The sequence below is a fragment of the Olea europaea genome, chromosome 5 (genome assembly GCF_002742605.1).
Source record: "Olea europaea var. sylvestris chromosome 5, O_europaea_v1, whole genome shotgun sequence".
Taxonomy (NCBI): domain Eukaryota; kingdom Viridiplantae; phylum Streptophyta; class Magnoliopsida; order Lamiales; family Oleaceae; genus Olea; species Olea europaea.
In genome coordinates this window covers 1,250,157-1,272,889 of record NC_036241.1, presented here as the reverse complement: position 1 = coordinate 1,272,889, position 22,733 = coordinate 1,250,157, and the positions used below count along the sequence as shown (strand labels likewise).

General features: G+C 37.5%; 1 protein-coding gene across 3 annotated transcripts; it reads right to left on the bottom strand.

Annotated features, from left to right (window-relative positions):
• Positions 1-34: 34 nt before the first annotated feature.
• Positions 35-21,320, bottom strand: LOC111394365 (histone-lysine N-methyltransferase ASHH2-like). 3 transcript variants are annotated; one of them, XM_023020143.1, is made up of 19 exons: positions 21,095-21,317; positions 20,835-20,905; positions 18,974-20,461; positions 18,410-18,614; positions 16,893-17,050; positions 16,706-16,785; positions 9,254-9,385; positions 9,051-9,167; positions 7,452-7,544; positions 6,301-6,378; positions 5,828-5,884; positions 4,583-5,396; positions 4,450-4,505; positions 4,096-4,175; positions 3,873-3,955; positions 3,685-3,764; positions 2,525-2,604; positions 1,755-1,800; positions 35-1,224 (listed from the first exon to the last, which is right to left on the bottom strand). In XM_023020143.1, exons 3-19 carry the CDS (start codon positions 20,361-20,363, stop codon positions 313-315), a joined length of 4,461 nt encoding a protein of 1,486 aa, XP_022875911.1. In that variant the 5' UTR covers positions 20,364-20,461; positions 20,835-20,905; positions 21,095-21,317; the 3' UTR covers positions 35-312. The 3 variants fall into 3 exon arrangements, with proteins under 3 accessions (XP_022875911.1, XP_022875910.1, XP_022875912.1); XM_023020142.1 differs by lacking the exon at positions 20,835-20,905; XM_023020144.1 differs by lacking the exon at positions 20,835-20,905 and having other exon boundaries at positions 1,101-1,224; positions 1,755-1,762; positions 21,095-21,320.
• Between the last annotated feature and the right edge of the window lie 1,413 nt (positions 21,321-22,733).

The window sequence follows — 22,733 nt, the reverse complement described above, 5'->3', positions numbered from 1 at the left end:
ATAAGCTTGCCTCTTTTGAAAAATGAACTCGTACTTTCGAAGCAAGCAAATAATTTCTCAGAACAACCTCAGCAAAGCCTATAAATGAGGATAAAACTGAACAGATTAAAGAATATTTAATTTGTAGTGACACTGTGCAGCAAAGAATGTAGTACATTCAAACGGAGCATTCAAATTTTCAAAGCTCCTTGAAAATCGTCCTATAGAATAAAATCTAAAGTTATCAATGTCAATGCTCATGAAATGTATCCCAATTGTCCCACTTCCTAAACCTATCTTTCGCATGCCATTGCTAGGACTGTTCCCTGTACATTACCAAACATTTCTATTCCGGACCCATGGCGGTGCTAACTTCGAGTGATTCCACTTCTGCTGCCTAAAGTAATTCCTCCCCAAGTTATAGGAACTCCCTCCCTGCTGAAAATCATATCTGTCATTTGCATCTGAAATGTTCATATCCGGCGAGTCAAATCTGGGTTTCCTTGTATGGCTTTCATCTGAATGATCAGTACAATGATCAAAACCAGCTTCTGCTTTCTCTGCACGTTGACCCAGTGACGGACAATTAGCAGCAGAGGCTGGTAGCACCCTCCTGTCACGGGGATATGGAGGCAACGGGGGAAAGGGGTGGAATGGTACACCGGGAGCTACAGCCCAACCCTTGGAAGCTTCTGCTTCATGGCCCCCATATTGTTTTATGACAGTAAATGGAACGCCATAGGAGACAGAAAGACGTGAAATGAATTTATGCTGTGAATCACCCAATACTACATCAAACGGACCCATCATGTGCATGGTTCCTTCTTGGTGATCAATAGAGGTCAAAGATGCATCACATGTGAGCATAGGATCATTACACGGAGACAGAAACCCAGGAGGACCATCCCCATTGATGTTGGGCGTCGAGCATGCCTCCAATGGATTATCCCATCTACTTTTACGCTTGCGCTTTTTTGTGCCGCTGTTTCCACAATTATCACCTGAGGCAGAGACGTCTGGAACACCAGTGTTGCCCGTACAAGATTCAGGCATGGACTGCATTTCAAAACACTCCATTGCTTGAGAAGGTTTTATCTGACTCCCATGATCATGTACAGCAGAAAACTTGGTGTAGCTAGAACGAGGATGAAATTCCATCCTCCCAGCAACCCTGTCCATACAGCCATTTTTTCTCATATGCCTAGGAATCCACTTATCCCGGAAGTTCCGTGCAATATGATGGACCTGAGTAGAAATAGAAAATTCAATCATTAAGTCAGAATTTTCTAAAATTACATTAGAAGATAATCTTGCCATCTTGAGAAATCTTTCACGATTTTTCTTTTACTTCAACTAATAAGTTTTCTTCTCTTCCACAAATACTAATCCAAGTCTAAAACAAAAGGAAATAGACAAGAGCCAGACAAGACAGAAAAAAAGGGCAGAGTTTCAAACAGCCCTTCCAAGGGCTGCAGACTAGAAAAACAGATTTGACATTCTAAAACTTCTAGCGAACAACTACAAAAATCTCCAACCAAAAGACTAAGAACAGAATTAAAATTTTACCCAGGATTATCTTCCTTGTATTATTATTTCACTTTTATATTTTTATTTTTGAGACATAAATTTGTCTTCATCCAAGCACAATATTTTGGAGTCTTTTCTCCCTTCACAGGAATAGCATATGTTCCATTCTTCATCAAAAAGATACCAGAAAAATTGAGGCACAATTATGAAGATTAACATTAAAATGCAAGACAATTTGTAAATGATACCTGTTTATCTGCATGTTCTGTCAGTATCAATATTGAATCCTTAAAGCTGCAATAAGAGTAGTGCGCAATTCAGAAAAATACTTAAGCATGAAAGGTAATAACCTAAACGACTCCAAATTAAAAGATTAGGATTTAAGAAAAACTCTGCTCATAGCATTTCAAGACAACACAAATTATTTCTTTCGAACAAACATATGAGAAGCAAAATTCTTTGTTCTATTGTGCTGCAGGCAACAATATCAGTAAGAAGTTAAAAAAAAAAATATATATATATATATATATATATCCAAAAGAAACTGACCAAAACCAAAAGAGTGAATATGAGGTTTATTAATAAACAACAGCAACTGACAAAATTATAAGAGCTAGATTGTGCATATACAAAAGGATGGAGATCAATGGTCGAGTGCAGACCCAGGTAAATTGTCAAGCATAGAAATTTTTGGATGACCATTTTGGTAAACTGTACCAGTCAAATTTTTTAAAGTTCGAAGTATCTCAAAAACAGGACTTCAACTGCATAATATGGACAATGAAATGTTCTCACATCCGAAACTAAATATCAGAAATAAACATGGTTCCACAACTACACTAATGGAATGCTCCTAATTAATCACAATTGAATGTATCTAAATAATGTGATTGTACATTGCAAGTGAGAAAGTGATCTTGGATATTTAAATCAGACAATGCAGCAAATTCAGAAATTAATCCAATTCCTCAAAGAAAAAAAATCTCGTAAAAATGAAACTTATTAAGTATTCATTGACCTCTCCACTCCAGGACATGCAGGACCTCCACTTATGTGCTCCAGAGTAAGGATTTCCCTCATTGCCAGATACTCGAGCACCTACAGGAAAGAACAGCGAGCAACCAAATGTGAGCAACATCATCATCATCATTATTATCACTGTCATCAATGATCGCTTAAACTTATTTTTTATGAATCCATTATACTGCATTATTTAGATTATCCAGTGCTAAAGAAATACCAACAACAAGTGCATGACTCCTCTATTACAGATGATGAGTGTTGCACTTTGAAGAAGTTAATTAAACATGTTTCATAGTTCTCGAACGGTACCATTTTCTTGCCAAATAATAATTTGGTTCAATAAAATCACTTGTGACGTTAGATGAATACTATGCACTTGAATACAGTTACACATTCATTAGGACAATGGATTAACAGGAATGCCTTTAAGTAATAGTGGTTCCATGCATTCATTCAACATTTGATGCTTTACTCGCAAACTTCACATGCGAATATAACTGAGTTCAAGTCATTTATTTTACATTGAATCACTTAGTTCTTCCACATTCTTCTTCTCTGTTTCCTCCCCTTTATTGCATGTGAACAATATAATTCTCTGTCCCCTCTTTCCCTTCCCCTTTCCAATAGAAGGAGAAAAAACATAACAACTCTTCAAAACCATATAGACACTTGTTGTGAGAACCAGTACCTCCAAAGATTGTGAAAAACTTGAGTTACCAATGGTTCTATGATGACGAAAAGAATAGAGTCACAACCATAAAGTAAAATTGTGCCCAAATATAACAAGATGGTTGACATACTGATGCATCAAGGTTAGCAATACAATCACACCAAGTGATTCATTAGAGAACCAACAAATTTGTGCAGTTATTCGTAAGCACATATTTACATGCATGCTTGTGTGTACCGAGGCATATATTTCTATGTTGAGTGTTGCATTTTGACTGCCATGCAGTGACTACAGATGAGCAGTTCAGCAAGCCAATTGTGGTTCTACTCGACTCAATAAATCTTTATCCAAAAGAAACTTGCAATTCATTCCTTTTACCGAGAAGGTATTATTCAATTGTTGTGAAATGTCTAAGCACCCAGTTAGCAAACATTATATTGCACAATGACTATGTTAAGAAACACCCTCAGTTTCAACAAACTTACCTTAAGAAGCTTTCGCAGGATAGGAGTCTTAGTGAATTCCCTTCTGTACCTCTTCATTATGTTGTGTAACATCTGCAAGCCTGTAAAGATAAGGGAAGTCATACATCCATGAAAATGGTTGCAATTGTAAAACAAGTATAACTGACATGAAAGACATATATTTTGAATAAAAAAGCACCGAAAACTACCATTCTTGTTAATTATATCTATTAGAACAGTCCGTGATTTTGTCTTCAAGATGGCATCCAAGATCATTGAAAGATCTCGATTGCTACAAAAGTACAAACGGGAAACAATATAAGTATCACACAGAATCAATCCCTCAAAAATAAACAAGTAGGTTTTACTGTCTTGAAAAAAAATCTAAATAACTAGAAGAAAACATGATAGGAAGTAACAACTCTAAACTACCTTTGAATGGCTTCACCATGTCCATTATTCCCTGAAGCAGCAGTAAGAAAAAGAAGCTTCAAGTAACCTCTTGATGCATCCTATTGGAAAATAAGACAACTTAATAAATTGAAACAAGTTGCAAACAAAAATATCAGTTTCAAAACACGCAACACTGGCATAACAACTTCAGGCAACTTAGGAATTCAGATATCAAATAGTAACAATATTCGGATCAAGGAACCAAAAATTATCGCTGACTTCTATAAATAAAAAATAAAAAATAAATAACAAAGTATTAGATGCTCCAGATAACCGAGGACGAGAGATAAAAGAAATCAATGCAGTTAAACTAACAGGAGAGAAAGAACTTACTTTTCGCTTGCTTATTCCCCCTTCAGGATCTAGCAACTCATTTAGTTTCTCCTCAACTGCAAGCATTTAGTTGTCATTCCAGTAAAATACAAGCAGAATTACCTCAAAACAAAATTAACAGAAAATCATCTACCTGCTTCAAAATGGCTATTTAAGGAAAGTTCTGGTAATCTTTTGGGTTTGTAGGGTACAATAATTGACTTATCCACATGTGGAGTTCTTTTGCCAGTCATAGCATCAGTTTTAAGCTTTCCCTTCTTTACTGTAGATGATGAATGAAGAGATTTTGGAAGAATATCCTCCATAAATTCTTCGCTTCTTCCACCAGTACCAGATTTTAACTTCCTCCTAGTTTTAACCAATTTTTTAGGCGGTCCAGCATGGGCAGTCATCTCAATTTCACGAGCAGAGAACAGCGAATTTGTCGTGTTCCTTTCTGTTGTAGAAAACTCGTGCTCAACTGCAGATATAGCTTCTTTTGTAAGATCATCTGGTTGTAAGGATACATCAATGGGTTGAACAGAAGGATATCTCTGGCACATTGAAGTCATTAAGCAACCATCACCAGAAGCAGGGTCAACACTTTCAACTTCATTTCTTGTTGAAGTTTCAGAAGTGTGTGTTTCTGAAATGTTCTCCAAGTGACCAGCAATACATTCTGGTTGGATCATTCTATCTTTGTTTTCTGGTGCTTTCTTTGCAGCTGTAATTTCTTCGTCATTGGAGGAATGTGTCATTGTGCCATTCCAGTCATTATCTATCTCACCATCTTCACAGATCATAACAGGTTCAGGATATTCTTCATCAGAATCACCTTGAACGATTACTTCAGCATTTGATGGATCGCCGCCTATATACCCCCGACAGTTAGTTGAACCACACACACATTTTTTAACAGCAGCCCCGAACACACGTACGTAATTGTAGTCGAATGTAACTTCTTCACCCTGACATACAATAGTTAAACCATCAGAATGCATGCATTTTTCTCAACACTAATCACTGTATGAATTGGAATCAAAAGAACATAATAAGTAACCCAAAACATGGTGGATTACAACCAGGAGAGCCAAAGGCCATCTATCCTTGTATCTGCAATATCTGCATCTGAAGGTTACCAAGCACTGTGTATTACTCAAAGACAATATGGCGATGTTCATTACTCGAAACCAATATATGTTAATGGTATAGTACCCCCTCCAAAAAACAAAGGAAAAGAGAAAGGAAAAGGGAAAACAATGAAAAGAGGAAGAAACCTCCCAGCATAGATTTCCAATGTTCTTCACAGACAACAATGCAAGACCCAGCAAATTCGAGAAGCAGCAGCAGTCAATTGATTCAGCAAATGAGAAATGTATAGTTAGAAGAAAGAGTTTACCTGCATAATATCCCTCAAAGCAAACAGTCCAACACAAACTTCTCCATTCACCATCCACTGTCAAAAAAGTCCGGGTCAAAATTTTAGCAGTACCAAAAGCACATCATTTTTTTCAAAGCTGTAGATTAAGAGTTTACTACAATAGTTTCTGATTTAATCTAGCAACAACTTTTCGACAACATGTCATAAACAAGAAGACATATGAAATGAGCATGAATGACATGAAATGTATATTTAATATTCTGCTATCACTAGCTTCTGATCAGCAAAATGGCAAACCTTTACCAAAAGATTATAAACCTACAGAAAGGGAAGAGGGTGGTGAGAAGATCAAGAAGAAAAGAGTTGAATGGGGAGGGGAATTGATCGCGAAGGAAGGATAATACATAAGATGTTCAGCAACTGCGTGGAACTTCATCCTAAACTGTCCTTAAACTATTTAACTGCATAGAAGATTTAACTCCAGGGAATACCTTTTCCGTACGACAATTAGGATTGCAACTGTGGTTTATGAAACGTCCCAGGTTTCCTTTAGCACAGGCATCAATAATCTGGAACAGATGCATGAAAGTGACATATCATAATAATTATGTAAAACCCAATAAAAAAAATGAAAAAATGAAAGTACCCAGATGAGCATGAATTCAGAACAATTTGACAAATGCAAAGAGATAAAATCAAGTTTCATCATATTATATATCACGTGCTTCCCCAAAAACATGGTCAAATGCATTAGCCCTTTTGAATTCAGTCCAGCCTCACTTACCTTATCTAGAATCAAATTCAAGCTTAAAAGTTAAAACAATGTCAAGCCGAAATAGGGTACAAATTCAAACCATTGACACTGCCTTTTATTGAAAGGAACTACTGTGAACTTGAACATTACTAAGCTCCAATAAAAAGTATAGAGAGCAACTAGTACACAAGGCAGAGGCCCCAGCATTTGCACCTTAAAAATCCCACCAGCAAAAATCAATAATTATATAAATAAAATTTGAAAAGGTGTTTCCTATCAACAAAATGAAGTTATATACTACCAAGAAATTCTGGAATGGTGATAAATTCATGAAAATTCCAGTAAATAATGAAATAAAAATGTTGACATTGGGTGCTTTTAAGTTACATATAATTACCATAAATGAGGCTCATATAATTTTATGGTTCATTTTATTGGCTGCTCTCATCTCGAGAGTAAAAGAAAGAGAAGAGACTGAACGCGCAAGTCAGAGAAGATGAGAGTACTCAATATGGTTTTGCTGCAACCTTTCTAAGAAAAAGAAGAAAGCCTTTTCAAAAGATCATGTTTGGATGGACAAAAAGGAAGGCTTCTCCTGTCAAAAAGGTACCACTGCAGCATCCCATCGTCTATTGTGTCAGGATTCATTCTAACCCAATGGCAAAAAGACAAATTGTGGATCAGAAGAAGAAAAATTTTGCATGCAATGACTGTTATCAATGGCGTTAACTCGAGTCATGAAGTGCCTTGAAACGGGAAAAAGCAAAAACTACAACTTGGCAACGATGTCATGAGAAGCTGGCATCCTCTGAATTTCAAAGCATTTGATCACTTAAAAGACGTTTTCTGTTCACATATAACAACAAAGAGAAAGTGTAATGGCCAAACCTCACTGCCATTCAATGTCATGAAGTAAAAATGCTTGTGGCCTTCCAAAGCATACTCTCTTTGCCGAGCTTCATAAGCATGCACATCAAGAACCTGAGAGATCCACAAATTAACATTGGCATACAAGTGAAGATCACCACAATCATAAGATCTCATGTACATTTATATACACATTTATTTCACCGTCATAAAATATAAAACTGCAATGCACTTACTTAAAATATCAACACTCAATATGTTCTCACAGATGTAGCAGAAAATTATAGACAAATATTAAGGGCTATTCCAGTTATAGAGTATTCCCTAGTGACAAGGCAAAGATTTTTTCAAAAACTAATTACTTGATTCCTTCTATAATACAAATAAAGTATTCCACAATCTACTATCATCCGCACACGCTCACATTGCATTATACGACAAAAAAGGAAAGAAATAGGAGGAATGCATTGATTAAAAACGCTCACTCAGAAATCAATGCATTTCTCCAAAAATCCATAATAAAACATTTCATCAAAATTTAGTCTATTAACATAAAATGGATGACAAAGTAGCAAAGTAGCAAATAATAAACTAACGAAGTAGTGGTTATGTAACAACATCATTAATCTACAACTACAAGTATAAGTCCAAAACAAATGAAAAGACTGACCAAATATTTAAGAATTTTTCCAGACCTCAAAGGAAAAGCAAAAAACAAGAGAAGTGAAGAATGCAAATACACATACACGACAACAGGAAAAAATAAATAAAAGAGAGAGGAGGGAAGCTACATGCAGCTGAAAAATAGCAGCTTTATTTAGTGTGTATGTTTGGGGGGTTATCTCACTTCAGCTGTAGGAGGATAGGACATGTTTCTAATCTTCAATTCTATTGTTTCAGTTTTTCAGTTGGATGGTATTTTAAATTTTTAACAGTGCAAGAAATCCTAAAAATATTCTGAGCAAGAAATAAACAACCCAAAAAGTTAAAGCAAGTAAAAAAGGCTTAGAAGGTGAAGACTGACCCCCTGTTTGAGCCCCATTTTTGGAAGAAAATGTATTTTGAAATAGTTTTTCATTTTTGGAGAATGTGCAGTTAAAAATAAGAGGAAAATTTGGGGTTACGTGTAAAATTATTTTATGGGAGAATGTGTGGTAGAAAATGGGTTTTGAAAAAATGAGTTTTTGGAAAATTGGAGATCAAACATAGGCTAAGAAGTTCACACCTCAAACTCCCCAAGGCTTATGCCCCAGCATGCACCTCAGTAAGTTAAACATCGACATGTGTCACTAAAGAGTAAACATTGAGGTTCAGCTTTGCAAGAGTGTGTCTCAAGGTGTAAGGCTGTAAGAACTGGGTAAGGTTAAAACAACTATAACTAGCACAAGAGAAACCTGAAGAATATAAAGAAAAGAAAATATTTATTTACTAGCATCTTCAGAATGGCATCGCAGAATTTCCTACTTTCATTGCAAACATATTGAATGGAAGCATAAATATAAGATCAAACCACATTGGCAACTTGATTCACAGTATTCATTATCACCAATTTGTTCTAGTTAAGTATAAAGTCAACATACTGAGACTTTTAAGTACCAAGTAAATGGAAATTCAAGTTACCTCTCCAACATATTCAATAAGAAATTGTCCTTCAGAGATATGCTCATGTGCCTGAAGGCCATAACCCTTCCTTCCACACCTGAACCACTTTAATTTAGCGTACTTGCGCTTCTGGAACTGCAACCAGAGTATGTATGGAAATTGCCTCAAACACAAAAACAAACTCAAATATGAATGTAGTATCTGCTAAAATATTAATGCACCTGTTGATTTGAACAAAGTTCACCACATGGACAAGTCCCTTGAACGCATTCAATGTTAAGCATCCGGTTCAAACATTTAGCTCCGCAACCCATTCTGCCTTCTGACGGAGATTTGCAATGGCAAACCATTATCTGTTATGCATAAATGAGAAGAGGCAAGAAACCAAAAGTTTTAGTTAGAATTCATTAATTTGAAGGTGAGGCTAAAATGCACAATTTCATCTATAATGTCAATAACTGAGACATCCACATTCTCACACAAACCCACGCAGTGGAGTACACATGAACCCAGATGGAGCATGAGACGATATCATTCATTTATCGTTCTGCTCCAGGTTTCTAGCATCACTAAGCGTCAGAGCAGTGGCAGCAATCAAATTCAATTGGGAATCAACCCCAACTAGTGCATTTTCAACATGTCCATCACTGGAGAATTTATAATAAACATATGATCCAGCTGATTTGATATCTATTTATTGTTCTTCAACAGGCTCTGGCAAAAAGAACATTTCAACGAGCTTTGTGCAGACTATTGACACACTGGAAAGATAATAGCCTACACAAATGCTGGTAGCATGTAATGAAAAAGATTTCCATCATACTGCTCTTGTGATAACCCAAGATATTTCATACATGGTATCTATATCTTTGTGTGCTTGTAAGCCTACTGCCCCCAATAGATATCAAATAAATTAATATAGTGAAGGTTATAGATTAAAGTAAAAACAATGGGATCAATGGCCTTGTGTAAAAAAATAAAACTAAAATAATAAGTATCACCCATCTGGTGTTTGTCAGATACGTAGAACATAATTGTCTCACAATTCGTATAAATTAAAAATGGAAGATAAACTTTAGATAATAGGACTATGGCAAAAAGGCAAAAATAAGAAATGAATCGTGTGATGTAGGAAAATTTTGCACATGACCATCAAAAGATTTAAGAGAAAGTTCTTCCCCATCAACAGAAAGAACAGCATGTCTCTAGCAGTTCCAGAAAATCTTTATGGGAGGTGGAAAATACTAGTGAATATAGTTCTTTACGATTCTTTCAGTAATTTATACAAAAACATAACAAATATTAAAAATTATAGAATTTAACAAGAAGAATTGACCATCTTATGAACAAAATCATAATGCTAAACTGGAACTTCTCCTTTACGCATTAAGACTTCATGTGAAACTTAGATAATGATGTCTACGTTCTAGATAATATACTGCCTCTGTCACCTAAAACCAATGACCCATTTTCTTGTCCTCATGCTCCATGTCAATTACCAAGAGGAGAACTATAAGCTCATACGATCTTGAATTTATCAAAAGCATCAAATCAATTCAGTGTTTGTTCTAGGTTTTTGTAAACCAGTTTTCTATTAAACTTAATTCAAATTTTCTTCTCTTGTTGATCCTCTATAGATGTGGTCATACTTTGAAGTGGTACTATCCGGATGGAGCTCCCCCCACAATCCAAAACAACCCAGCCACCACAACACCACCCAATCGCAACCCAGCCACCACCCTTACCTACAGGTGACGGCGACGACCAGCGGCCCGGCAGACACCATAGAACCAGCCTCACGCCACAGATTAGCCTCTCCAGCCATTACCATCACACATAGGCGGCGGTCCTAGGTGAAAACCCTGGGGCCGCCGCCCGGATTTCAGCCGCTTTCCCGGCGCGTCGTCCTGGGTAGCAGGGGACGACGCAAACGCCGACAGCCCAGGTGGAAGGCACAATACGGTAAAGACTGGAGAGATCTTGGGAGTACACGGTAGATCTCTCTAGATCCGACCACCTTTCCAGCAAACGCGTTGCACCAGTGACCTCTGCAGAGACTAGTAACTCCGGCTGGCATGTTCTCCCCCACATGCGTTGCTCCGGATGCGAGTCTGCCGACGCATGATAGGTGATGACCTAGACGCAGCTCGATACCCCACAATCAATCGACTTGTCTGTTCTTCCGTAAGATGAACAGTGTATACACATTCAAGGCAAAAAGTTGGCGGAGGTGCGTAGTATGGTATTCAATCATCGATTCAGCATGGAGGCGAAGGACTTAGCAGTATCTATTAACGATTCCGGTACTGTTAAGATGACAGAATGGGGCTCGAAGTTATCAGATGCAATATATATGGGGAGGTATGGTGCACTTTGGATGGTGAATATGGTGGATAGATTGAGGATGACTACTGAATTGGAGGATTGTGTCTTTAAATTCAATGAGTCTTCAAGAGCATTCTTGGCACAGCAGTGTGTGAACCGCCGGGGTAGGTATTTGATGATAGCACAATACGAGGAGAGGCGTCGGAAAGGAGTTGTCATGATGCTGGAAGGTGCGAATGAAGAGGGATGGGCATCAGTCTCGCAGGTGTTTCAAGCAGTTGTCGATTCATTTGTTGTTGGGGATAAGCCAAACGTCGAATGGTGAATGAACGAAACAAACAAAGGATGACTTATGCAAAAGTTAGAGCAAAATCACGGGCTTCGGAGCATGCCGACCAGCGGATGCTACAACAAAAGGAAAGGGCAGTTGAAGTCAATGTAAATGAAGGTCACGACAGTTGTTTGAATAAGGCTAAAATAATAGCCCATGTCCAAGGGTTGAATGGAGCATTGGATGAATTAATTAGGCTAGTTGAAAGTGGGCCTGAAACGGGCCCCATGGAGTTGGTATGCTATCACAAGTGTGGGCCTGGGATGGATGAGGATCCAACTGTTAAAATACACGTACCGGGATTGACTCATAAGGAGCTATCATCAAATACAGAACATGAAAAGCAGGGAAGAGCTGAACTTTATAAGTCTCAAGAGCAGATGGAAGCGGTGTGCTACAAAAATGACGACGGGGTTGACTTAGTGGGGTTGAACATGAATGATGTAGACACGGGGATTGCAGTAGACCGGGAGGTGGAACCGTTGTCTAAGGAAGGGGAGCCAAGTATGGAGAACTTGAAGACGATGTACACGATCCTGCAGGTTGATAGATTATTACCAGTTGAACAAGCGAGGAGACATGCACTAGCGGAGGACTTAGTTTCAGGCGTTGCGAAAGAAAACGACGCGACATATTCGACATCAAGGATTGCGAACACATATAATAGGAGTACTCTAAGTTGACAAAAGAAAGAGACATTGGGACAGAAAAAACTCTGTTGTTGTGTGTAGATGATGCCAAGAAGGGAGAAAGATAGTGACGTTATACAAGTGGTGGAAGAGAAAGGACGGTCCTCTGATCATCTGGAGAGCTATCACGAAGAGGAAACATCGGAAGCGAATGTGTTTGAAGTTGGACACCCACCTTCGAACTGGGTTCTACAAACAATTCAGGAATTCAGTAAGTTGGTTGGCGTGTCCTGAGATGTATATGAAAGTAGACTGCTACAATTATTCGAGGAGCTGGAGGCAAATAGGGGACAAAGGATCACTACACATGGAGGTAAATTAAGAAGAAAGGGTGATCGCGAACTTAAGAGGCTTGAATGGTCGGTAAATTATGATGGTAAAAGTGGCGAGTCCAAGAAAGGAATAATGGGGAGGGTTGACGGAGTATTGAAATGATGCCAAAACTCATTAGCTAAAATGTACAGGGGCTCAATGAGGTTGGAAAAAGGCTTGGGGTTCGACATCTGCTAAGGGGATAGGGGCAAACCTTACAAGAAACTAAGATGGAGTTCATCTCGAGGGCGGTGGTTAGTAGCTTATGGGGGGGAACATGTAGGGTATCAATTTTTAGGGTCATCAGGGGTATCAGGAGGCGTGTTGGTGAAGTAGGACACTAGAGTGCTTGAGATGGAGGAGATGAGTATAGGCGTATTCTCTATATCGATTTCTTTTAAAATTGTGAGGATGGATTTCGGTGGATGTTCACAGGAGTTTATGAGCCTAATTCTGATGACAGTGGAGTGGGCTTGTGAGATGAATTAGTTGGAATGATGGCTTAGTGGAACCTCCCAACATGTATTGGGGGATGATTTTAATGTGATTCGATTTCCTGCTGAGAAGTCAAATGGTGGGAGACTAACTAGGGCAATGGAGGATTTCTCAGATTTTATTAGGGAGAATTTGTTGGTGGATTTACCTATGATTGAGGGAGATTTTACCTGGTCATCTAATCAGGACCCACCCGTCTTGTCTCGTACAGATAGGTTCTTGATTTGTGGGGAGTGGGAGTCTAACTACTCAGATGTCACTCAGAGAAGATTGGGGAAGGTGTACTTGGATCATTTCCCTATTATATTATCTGGGAACAGGAGGGGTGGTGGAAAAATGCCTTTTAGATTTGAGAAGATGTGGTTGAAAGTAGAAAGTTTTAGGGAGCAAGTACAGACTTGGTGGACATCTTATGAAGTCAAGGGGCCTCCCAGTTTTGTATTGGATCAAAAGTTTAAGGCTATGAAAGGGGACTTAAAGAAACGGAATGACGAGGTTGTGGGCAATGTAAACTGTCGTAAATTCAGTGTCTGTCAGAGATAGAAGAATAGGATAGGCGGGAGGAGAGTCAAAGGTTGGTAGGGATGAGAAGGAGAGACGTAGAGTATTAAAGGAAGAGATGGAGAGGTTGGTAGAGATAAAGAAGATTGCTTGGCGACAAAAATCTAGGATTACTTGGTTGAAAGAGGAGGATAAATGCACTAAGTTCTTCCACAGGGTCGCAAATTCTAATGGGCGGAACAATTTCATCACAGCATTGGAGGTGAATGGGGTTACTTATAAGGAACCATAGGAAATTGGAAGCCAACTGGTGAATTTATATTAGAATCTCTATCGGGAGCAATTTGAATGGAGATCAGAATTGGAGGGATTGGATTTTTCTACTATCACGGAGGATGATGCTAGTTGGGTGGAGAGACCATTTGGAGAGGATGAAATTAAGGAGGTAGTGTTTAGCATGAACGATGATAAGGCTCCTGGACCTGACGATTTCTCGTTCTCATTTTATAAGGCGTGCTAGGATGTGATGAGACCGGACATTGTGGATACTAACTTATTATTTTGAACGTGGCAGGTTCCAGAGAAGTTCTAACGCTACATTTGTTATGCTGATCCCTAAGAAAATGGGAGCGACTGATATTAAGGACTTTCGCCCTATTAGCCTTGTCAGTGGGGTGTATAAAATTACAGCAGAAGTCCTGGCAAACAGATTAAAGGAGGTGCTGAGGAAAGTAGTGTCCAAGTTTCAGAATGCATTTGTAAAAGGGCGTCAGATTTTGGACTCTGTGCTTATAGCGAATGAATGCATAGATTTAAGAATGCGTCTAGGGGTTCCATGGATGTTATGTAAGCTCGATATTCAGAAAGCTTATGACCATGTACATTGGGGATTCCTGTTGTATATGCTTAGGCGTTGTGGCTTTGGGAATAAGTCGTATAAATGGATTCAATTCTGTATTTCTACTGTTTCGTTCTCAATTTTGGTCAACGGAACACTTGAGGGTCATTTTCAGAGTAGTAAAGGCTTGAGACAAAGGGACCCATTTCCTCCATTGTTATTTGTTATTGTGATGGAGGCTTTCAGTAGGATGCTTGAAAAAACTGTGAGAGCGGGTTTGTTAAGGGGTTTTATGGTTGATCACTTATAGGTGTCCCATTTGTTATTTGCAAATGACACGCTGATCTTATGCGACGCAGATATTGAACAATTCAGGAATTTGCGTCGTCTGCTCCTATGCTTTGAAGCGGTATCTGGTTTAAAGATCAATTTGGGGAAATTTAAGACTATTCCAGTAGAGAAGGTTGATAACGTGGAGGAGCTGGCTGATATATTGGGTTGTAAGGTTGCGCAGCTGCCTATGTCATATCTAGGGCTCCCGTTAGGAACACGATTTAAAAGTACCCATATCTGAAATGGTATTGTGGAAAGAATGGAAAGGAGGTTAGCAGGGTGGAAGCGTATGTACCTCTCTAAGGGAGGCAAACTTACTCTCATTAAATCCACTCTCTCAATCTCCCTACTTACTTTTTGTCATTGTTCCCATTCCGATTACAGTGGCAAAGATATTAGAGAGACTTCAAAGAGAATTTTTGCCGGCAGGGTTGGGAGAGGAGAGGAGACTCCATTTGATCAATTGAGGTATTGTCTGTTTGCCTGTGAGGATGGGGGGCCTTGGAGTGAGGAGCCTTGTGTTGTTTAATAAGGCTTTATTAGGCAAGTGGTTGTAGTGATTCAGAGTGGAGAGGGAGAACTTCTGGAGAGAAATCATTGGGGCGAAGTATGGTATGATGGAGGGGGGATGGTGTACGGTTGAGGACCGCGATTCTTATGGGATGAGTTTGTGGAGGTATATTCGAAGGGGGTGGAGTGATTTTCTGGACAAACTGAATCTTGTAGTGGGAAATGGTAATAATATTAGGTTTTTGGATGATTGTTGATGTGGAGATCAACCGTTGAAGGAGGGATTTCCTTCCTTGCATCGCATTGCTTCAGTACCTTTTGCTATGGTGAGTGATGTATTAGTCATTCATAATAGGAGCTATAACTGGAATATTACTTTTGGGAGGGGTCTACAGGATTGGGTTAGTTGTTTATCACCTCTCTACATGAGAGAGAAATTCTGGTAGGAGAGGGTGATTATAGCAGGTGGAGAATAGCACGAGATGGTAGTTTCTCAGTTCGCTCTTACTTTAGTTCCCTCCTGAGATTGGTGGATAGTTCATTCCCCTGTAAGTTGGCGTGGTAATGTAAATTGCCTCCTCAGGTGGCATTCTTATTATGGACAGTTGTGAGGGCACAGGTCTCAACGGTGGATAATCTTCAAAAGGTTTTTATTTCATTAGCTTTGGAACAGTATATTCGCTTCTCAATCTATGGATTGGGTGCTGCCTCGTCATATAGAGGACGTGCTACGGGCATGGAGGAGAAAACTCCATGATAAGGATAGCAAACTAGCATGGAACATTATCCCGGGTTGCATTGTATTGTGCGTGTGGAGAGAAAGGAATAACCGCTGCTTCGAAAACCAAACAAAGATAAGAGAAACATTTTACTTTTCTCTGTATTCTTGGTTCAATGCCGTAGCTAAAAGTCATGTAGACGGGTTGCCTAATGTCATGTTGTTCCTTACTGACTTAAAGTGATTATACACCCCTGTGTATTCTCTTTTAAGTAATAAAATTATTTGATTACCTATCAAAAAAAAAAAATTCAGTGTTTGTTCTGTGAATAAATTATTTAATCAGAAATTTCGTAACCAATTAAGAAACATCTCCAGGTGAGTAATACCTACTTACATAAGCATTCAAAAGTGGTGTGCAAATTTTTTTTATCATGAATGACAATAGTTATATATTAATATGCATTAAATCATATGAAAATGAAAGTTATTTCTATGCCAAATTCATTGCAATCAAATCAGTAATTTCAATATAATATATACTGGGACAGTATAAGAGGTTAATGCAAAATGAATACAAATTCTGATACTATAACGTAACAAACATGCATTCGCATTTACCTCATCAATAGTTTGACTTTTACGGCTTCGATGCAGAAACAAGTTTGACTTGATAAGCTTCCAAAATGAATGTTGAGGAGCTGCAAAAAATATAAAGATAACTCAAAGTTCCAGCACAAGAAGTACATCAGCTTTCAATGAATTCAAAAGACAAGGATGGAGCAACATTATTGTGGAGACCAAATACCTGTTGACTGATTGGGATTAGAATTCGAGAAGACACCAGGAGAATCATCTTCACAGGAACCATCGGATATTCCCAGCTCTTCGTTGATCTCGATATTTGATTTCTCTTGTGGAATTGAGCAATCAGCAAAGTCTTTATCCTTGTTATCCTTGCAAGTCCTTCAGTACGAACAAAACATAAGAACAAAAAGGACATTTCAACTGCAGAGAACAAGAAAAAATCTCATGTGTAGAAATAATAATCGTAATCAGTACACCCCACCAAGGCTCGACGTTCAGGACTTCTCTTCACAATTAAGACAGAATTACTGCTGTACTTTCATGTTCTGAATTCAATAGAGCTATACCGCTTTCATAATTTCACTTAATACCGAATGTTTAAGCTTGTGCTCAAGTCTTCCCTCAGAATAAACCATCAAATAAGGGAAATATGCAAGTGGATGTTACCTTAAATGACCTAGCAGTCAGCCGAAAGTTCCGAGATAGGATATGAAATAATAATAATTTAAGAATCAAGGCTAGATGAGTATATGATTTAAAAAGTTCTGGTGCATGAACTGTTCCAACAATACTTTGCTTGCATATCCCATCATTCCTTCTTGAAAACCTACCAGGAGGAGGTACAGTAATTCATCTAAATCTTCATGATCTATTTTAAATCAGGATGAGTGTGATTTTACAAGTTCTGGGCATGAACTGTTCCAATAATGTTACGATTGCATCTCCCATCGTTCAAACTTCTTGAAACCCTACCAGAGCGAGGTCAAAAACTTCTACTAAATCATCATGATCTATTTTAAATTTCTCAAGGGTTCTTATACATAAAAGCATTTTGTCTTAAAAAGATTTTACTGACAATGAGCCCTGTAGAAACTTAAACCAATCCCAAAAGATGCATGAACTAGAACTAACACTATCTGAAGGAAAAAATTATTTGGAACAATTTTAAAAACCTTTTTTTTTTTTTTTATCTCAAAGACAGACTATTTCACACTTCTCCCACACTTCCAAACCCCCAAATGGTGGGAAGTAAATATCTTTAAGAAATGTGACAACCCATATTAAAAGCAAATGCTTACCACAAATAATATTATATAATTGAATTCACCAAAGACGACCACAGGTATACCTAACTCGCTACACAATACCAACCATTTTGATTCTTCTTAAATTATTACACAATCGCATTATCCACACAACACTACACATATAATTGTGGAAATGCTAGCGATACTTTAAACACAGAGTAAAAAGAAAACTTTACAAGATGAGCCAGCCAACAGGACCAGAAAAATAAGATACGCCTTGTGCCTCAGTACTAGATCAAGCCTTTTTATATGTTAGCTATGAAGGGTAATTACAGCAGGAAACTATCTGTTGACTAATCATAAAGAGGTTCCAGACTAAGCCGTGGACATAAGGCATACCATGGCCACTATACAATGGCAAGCTGCCTATACCACATTAATATCCATTGCATAATTAAACAGCTTAAACGCAACAAACAAGATTGCTTACCATTTGTAGTTTGGATCTCCAATTAGATCAGCAAGTGTAGCCGGTATGCGCCTCCATTGATGGCAATCATCACAACGTCCCCACGCATCTCTTGGAACATATTGATCCTTTGCCCCACCAGGCAAACTTTGCAAGCTGTTTCTCTCTATAGTTGAAGTTTTGTTTGAGCAATCACTTTCTCCAAGATGAGATAATGCTTTATTTTCTACAAAATTAGTTAAAATTTAGAATAGATAACCAGGTCGAGCAGGATGTTATACATCTAATAATTTGGGATTCATTTAAAGCATGATCGGTTGTGCTTTAAGATAAAGGCAAACTTATTTTTTAAGTTATTTATTATGCCAAACATGATTTTTAAAGTGACTTTTTTCACAAATAAAAACTCACTTCCCTAGAAAGTAAGGTCACTGTAGAAAATAAGTACCTTACTTTATAGGGAAGTAACTTTTAACCACAGCAAAAACATGCTCTTAAACTTGTTCTTTTTTCCTTTTTTGCAATGAGAGAGGGAAAGAGCAATTTTTCATAAATACATCTATTTATAGAAACTTAAAATAGTACCTTCTGCCAGGTGGCTTTCTGCTCTACAGAGGGAACGGCTAGTGTCACCCTTCTCCTTCACCTTACGCTTACCAACTGACTTGTTCTGGTTTCCCTTACTTTTTGAAGGGTTACCTTTCTTGCTGGATAAATCCAATATTCCAGATGTATGTTTGCTCCCTTCCTTTGCTCTAGAGCTTTTAGACACTTTTTTCCCCTTCATACAAGGAAACAATGTCTCAGAGCTTTGTGACTTAAATGGCTCCTGAGCGACATGAAGCCCAGAAGAAGGATTCATTTCTACATTTTCTTCTAAACCTTTTCCAAAAATTGGAGGTTCTGGAACTGAGTTTATAACTTCTGAATCAGGCGAAGTCCCTGAATCCGAACACCTATTATCAATGGATGCCCCAAAATTATCAACCTCCTCCTGGCAGTTAGTTTCAGGATGGTTGCTGGGCACTTCTTCCTCCAGCTTATTTTCAGTTTTCTTAAATAATTCAGGAATACTTTTCCCCATTGCACGAAAACTATCCATGTCATTACCAATGGGGCAAGTTTGGATCGATTCTTTGCCAATTCTAACCTTTAAAGAGATGTGGCCAGTTGGGGTCCATCTTTTTCTCGTTGAATTTTCCGAAAGTCGACCTGCCTGTTTCCTACCAGTCTTGCCATTTCCTTGACCACCTCTTACTTTTCTTCGTTGTTTCTGATTGCCTAAATTTGGGTCGATCATAACTTGTTCTTCAGAATCTTGTAATATATTCCCTACAGATCCCCAAACTGAGGAACGAGCTCGTTTGCAGAATAAACTTCTTCTTCTTCTTGAAATTTTCAAGGAACTCAAATCCAATGGTAAGTTTTTTTTGGCTGTTTTCGTGCCCTTTCTTGATCGTTTTTGGCAATCACCATTCTGATTTAATTTAATCTTGCGCCCACTACTTTTCTGAGTTGATTCATAAACAATTAAAGGATGATTATTTTCAAGAGCATTGTCGTCTTTAACTACATCCTCACTTTCATCATCTCTCTGTATAGTTGGCCCAGCAATGTGAACAGAGTGAGAAGATTCAAATTTGATAGTTTCCTTTCCTTCATCTACTCTCTCTTCAGATGGAATAGCACCGCAAATAGGGTCAAAACCACTAGATCTAATGGTTTCTTTTGCAACATCATCCTGTTGCTCATGAAGCTCAGCCAAACTGATAGAATCAAAAGACGGAAGAAGATGATTGGCACCAGAAAGTTCAGATCTCACCAAGCTCATAGGTGACTCATCAGCTCTCATAAATAAGGGTCCGGGCACTTGCGAAGACACTGATAACTTTCCAATGTCATGATTAAGATCAATATCAGATGTTTCTTCCTTGCAATCATTGATATCTTTGCCTTCTGTTACCTCAGTAAACATAATTAACTCGTTTAACAGGATTTGTCACAGAAGAAGAGGAACCTTTGTAGCAGTAACCATCAAACAGATAACACTTTCCTACAAAAACCCTGGTGTATCTGGTGATAAAAAATAAGAACAGGGATAAATAAAAGGAACTGAAGAGCAGTAGGACAGAAAAAAATTGTAGAAACTCTGACACAATGAAACTATTCTGGCACAAAGACTCAGGGCTTTAAAATGTCGAAGCAAAAATGGTGCAGACTGGAATATTTCTAAAAGCTAGCTAATACAGAAAAATAAGAAATGAAGAAATTAGTTGACGAATGTGTGATACACATGTAATTTATCACAGTTCATAAACAGATAATTATGTGTCATATAAATAAGGTTGGAAAAGGCAGCATAATACTACTAGTGTCAATGCTAAGATCACTTAATTTCACTAACATACAAAATAATGAAACTCTAAAAAGACCAATCAAGTTCCACCTTCCTTTGAAGCTCAATCGAAATCCAGCAATTCATAGCCAAATTAATTGATGGGATTCTGATTTTCGAGTCTGCGTATTAATGCAGGTAGAAAAATTAGGCAAATACACAGACATATGTAACCTTAGAAACAACGCGGCTTAAGAAACCCTAAATCTAAGCAAAATCAAATCTCTAATTCAAGCGCTGAAAAGTGCCAATGCCGACACACACATACACGGTAATGCAAATTCATTAAAAAAAGTAAAAAAAGTTCATACCTGGTAACAAATTCAGGATAAGAACGCCTTAAATCAATGGAGAATTATTTATCAATCAAAAGGCATATAGATTCACACAAATATATGTATCTATTCGTGCGTTTTAGAGAGAGAACGGCTTTCGAGGGCCGCAAAGAATAAGGAGAGAGAGAGAGAGAGAAGAGTTTTCAGAACGGAAAAGAATGGAGTTTTTATCCCGCTGACATACACGCGGAGTAAAGGTACAGCTTTGGTAGCATAGGGTACAATTTAGTTGGTACGTGGCTCTTTTATGCTTGGACTGCAAGGAGGGTAGTTTGGGTATTTTGTTGGTCAATGGATTTGTTTTTATTTTATTTTATTTTTTTAATATGGAAGCTTCATTTTTTTCGGTAATTTGTCGAATTTATTCTATTATGATTTGAAATCCTTTTTCTTTTCTTTTCTTTTTTTAACATGGAAGCTTCAAATTGACATGCTCTTTCTATATAATTTAATTGAAAAAACTATTAAATCATCAATTTTTTAGGGTTGTCATTGAAATTCTAACTGTGTCATCATTCATCCCGCCTAATTAAAATATGAAGGAAAGAAAGCTCCCAACTCTCATCATCTTCATTGCCACTTCTCTCCATTTTGCTCCTCTTTGACTCAATACACAATTGGAGACCGAGTCAATAATAATTTTTACAATGGCTAATTTTTGGTATGATAATGTCAATGAAAATTTAGTTGGTGAGGACTTATTCTTTTTTGTTGACAAAATTAACAAATAGTTATATTATTGTCAACCCTAGTTTGGTGAATATAAGAGTTTGCTCTTCTTTCTTGTCAAGCCTTTGGAATGCACATGGAAGAGATGAAGTGGAAGGGAACAAATGATAAGAAATCACAAGAGAGCTACAAGGGGCATAGGGCAAGGAGAATCAAGTAGACGAGGAAGACAAGTTGGGAAGTCATTGGAGCCACGGATTGGGTCGAGCATTCTTTTCCTTTTTCCTATTTCTTCTTTCTTTTTCTTGGCAAATCTTTATCTAGTCTTTATATTTCTTGTCATTTCCTAAATTTTGAAAAAAAATTCCTTCTCGTTTTTTCTTCATCTGTTGAGTTGTAAAGCTTAAGTCTTTTCACTCCACGAAGTTATTAAGTGAATCAACCTCTTTTGTGTTATATATAGGGAGCCATCCATTAGACCTTTTATTTTCCATCATAAAAGAAAGAAAGTTAAGATAAGTTAAAAAAGACAGGTGTGCGATTTTTCTTAAAAATTTATTTTCATTATAATTTTCTTTGAATATCTAGTTTTTTACAGCATACTTTATATTTCTCGTAATTTTTAACATAGCCCCTATTTGACAACAATTATTTTCAAATTCTCTTTTTTTTTTAATACTCATTTCAATTACACATTAACACAATAAAATACTCTGCGCGTAAACTCAAAAAATTTTCATACTTTTCAACAACATTCTTTTAAAAATTACTACTCAAAATTCTATTTTTCTTAAATAATATTATAAAAAAATCTACTAAATAGGGACTTAATAAGCTTTAAAAAAAAATTATCATAAAAGGATATGGATATATTTATTCTCAGGAGAGTTATATTTGTTGAGGTTTATAAATATTCAAACAATTTTTTATTTACAAGTTTCAAGAG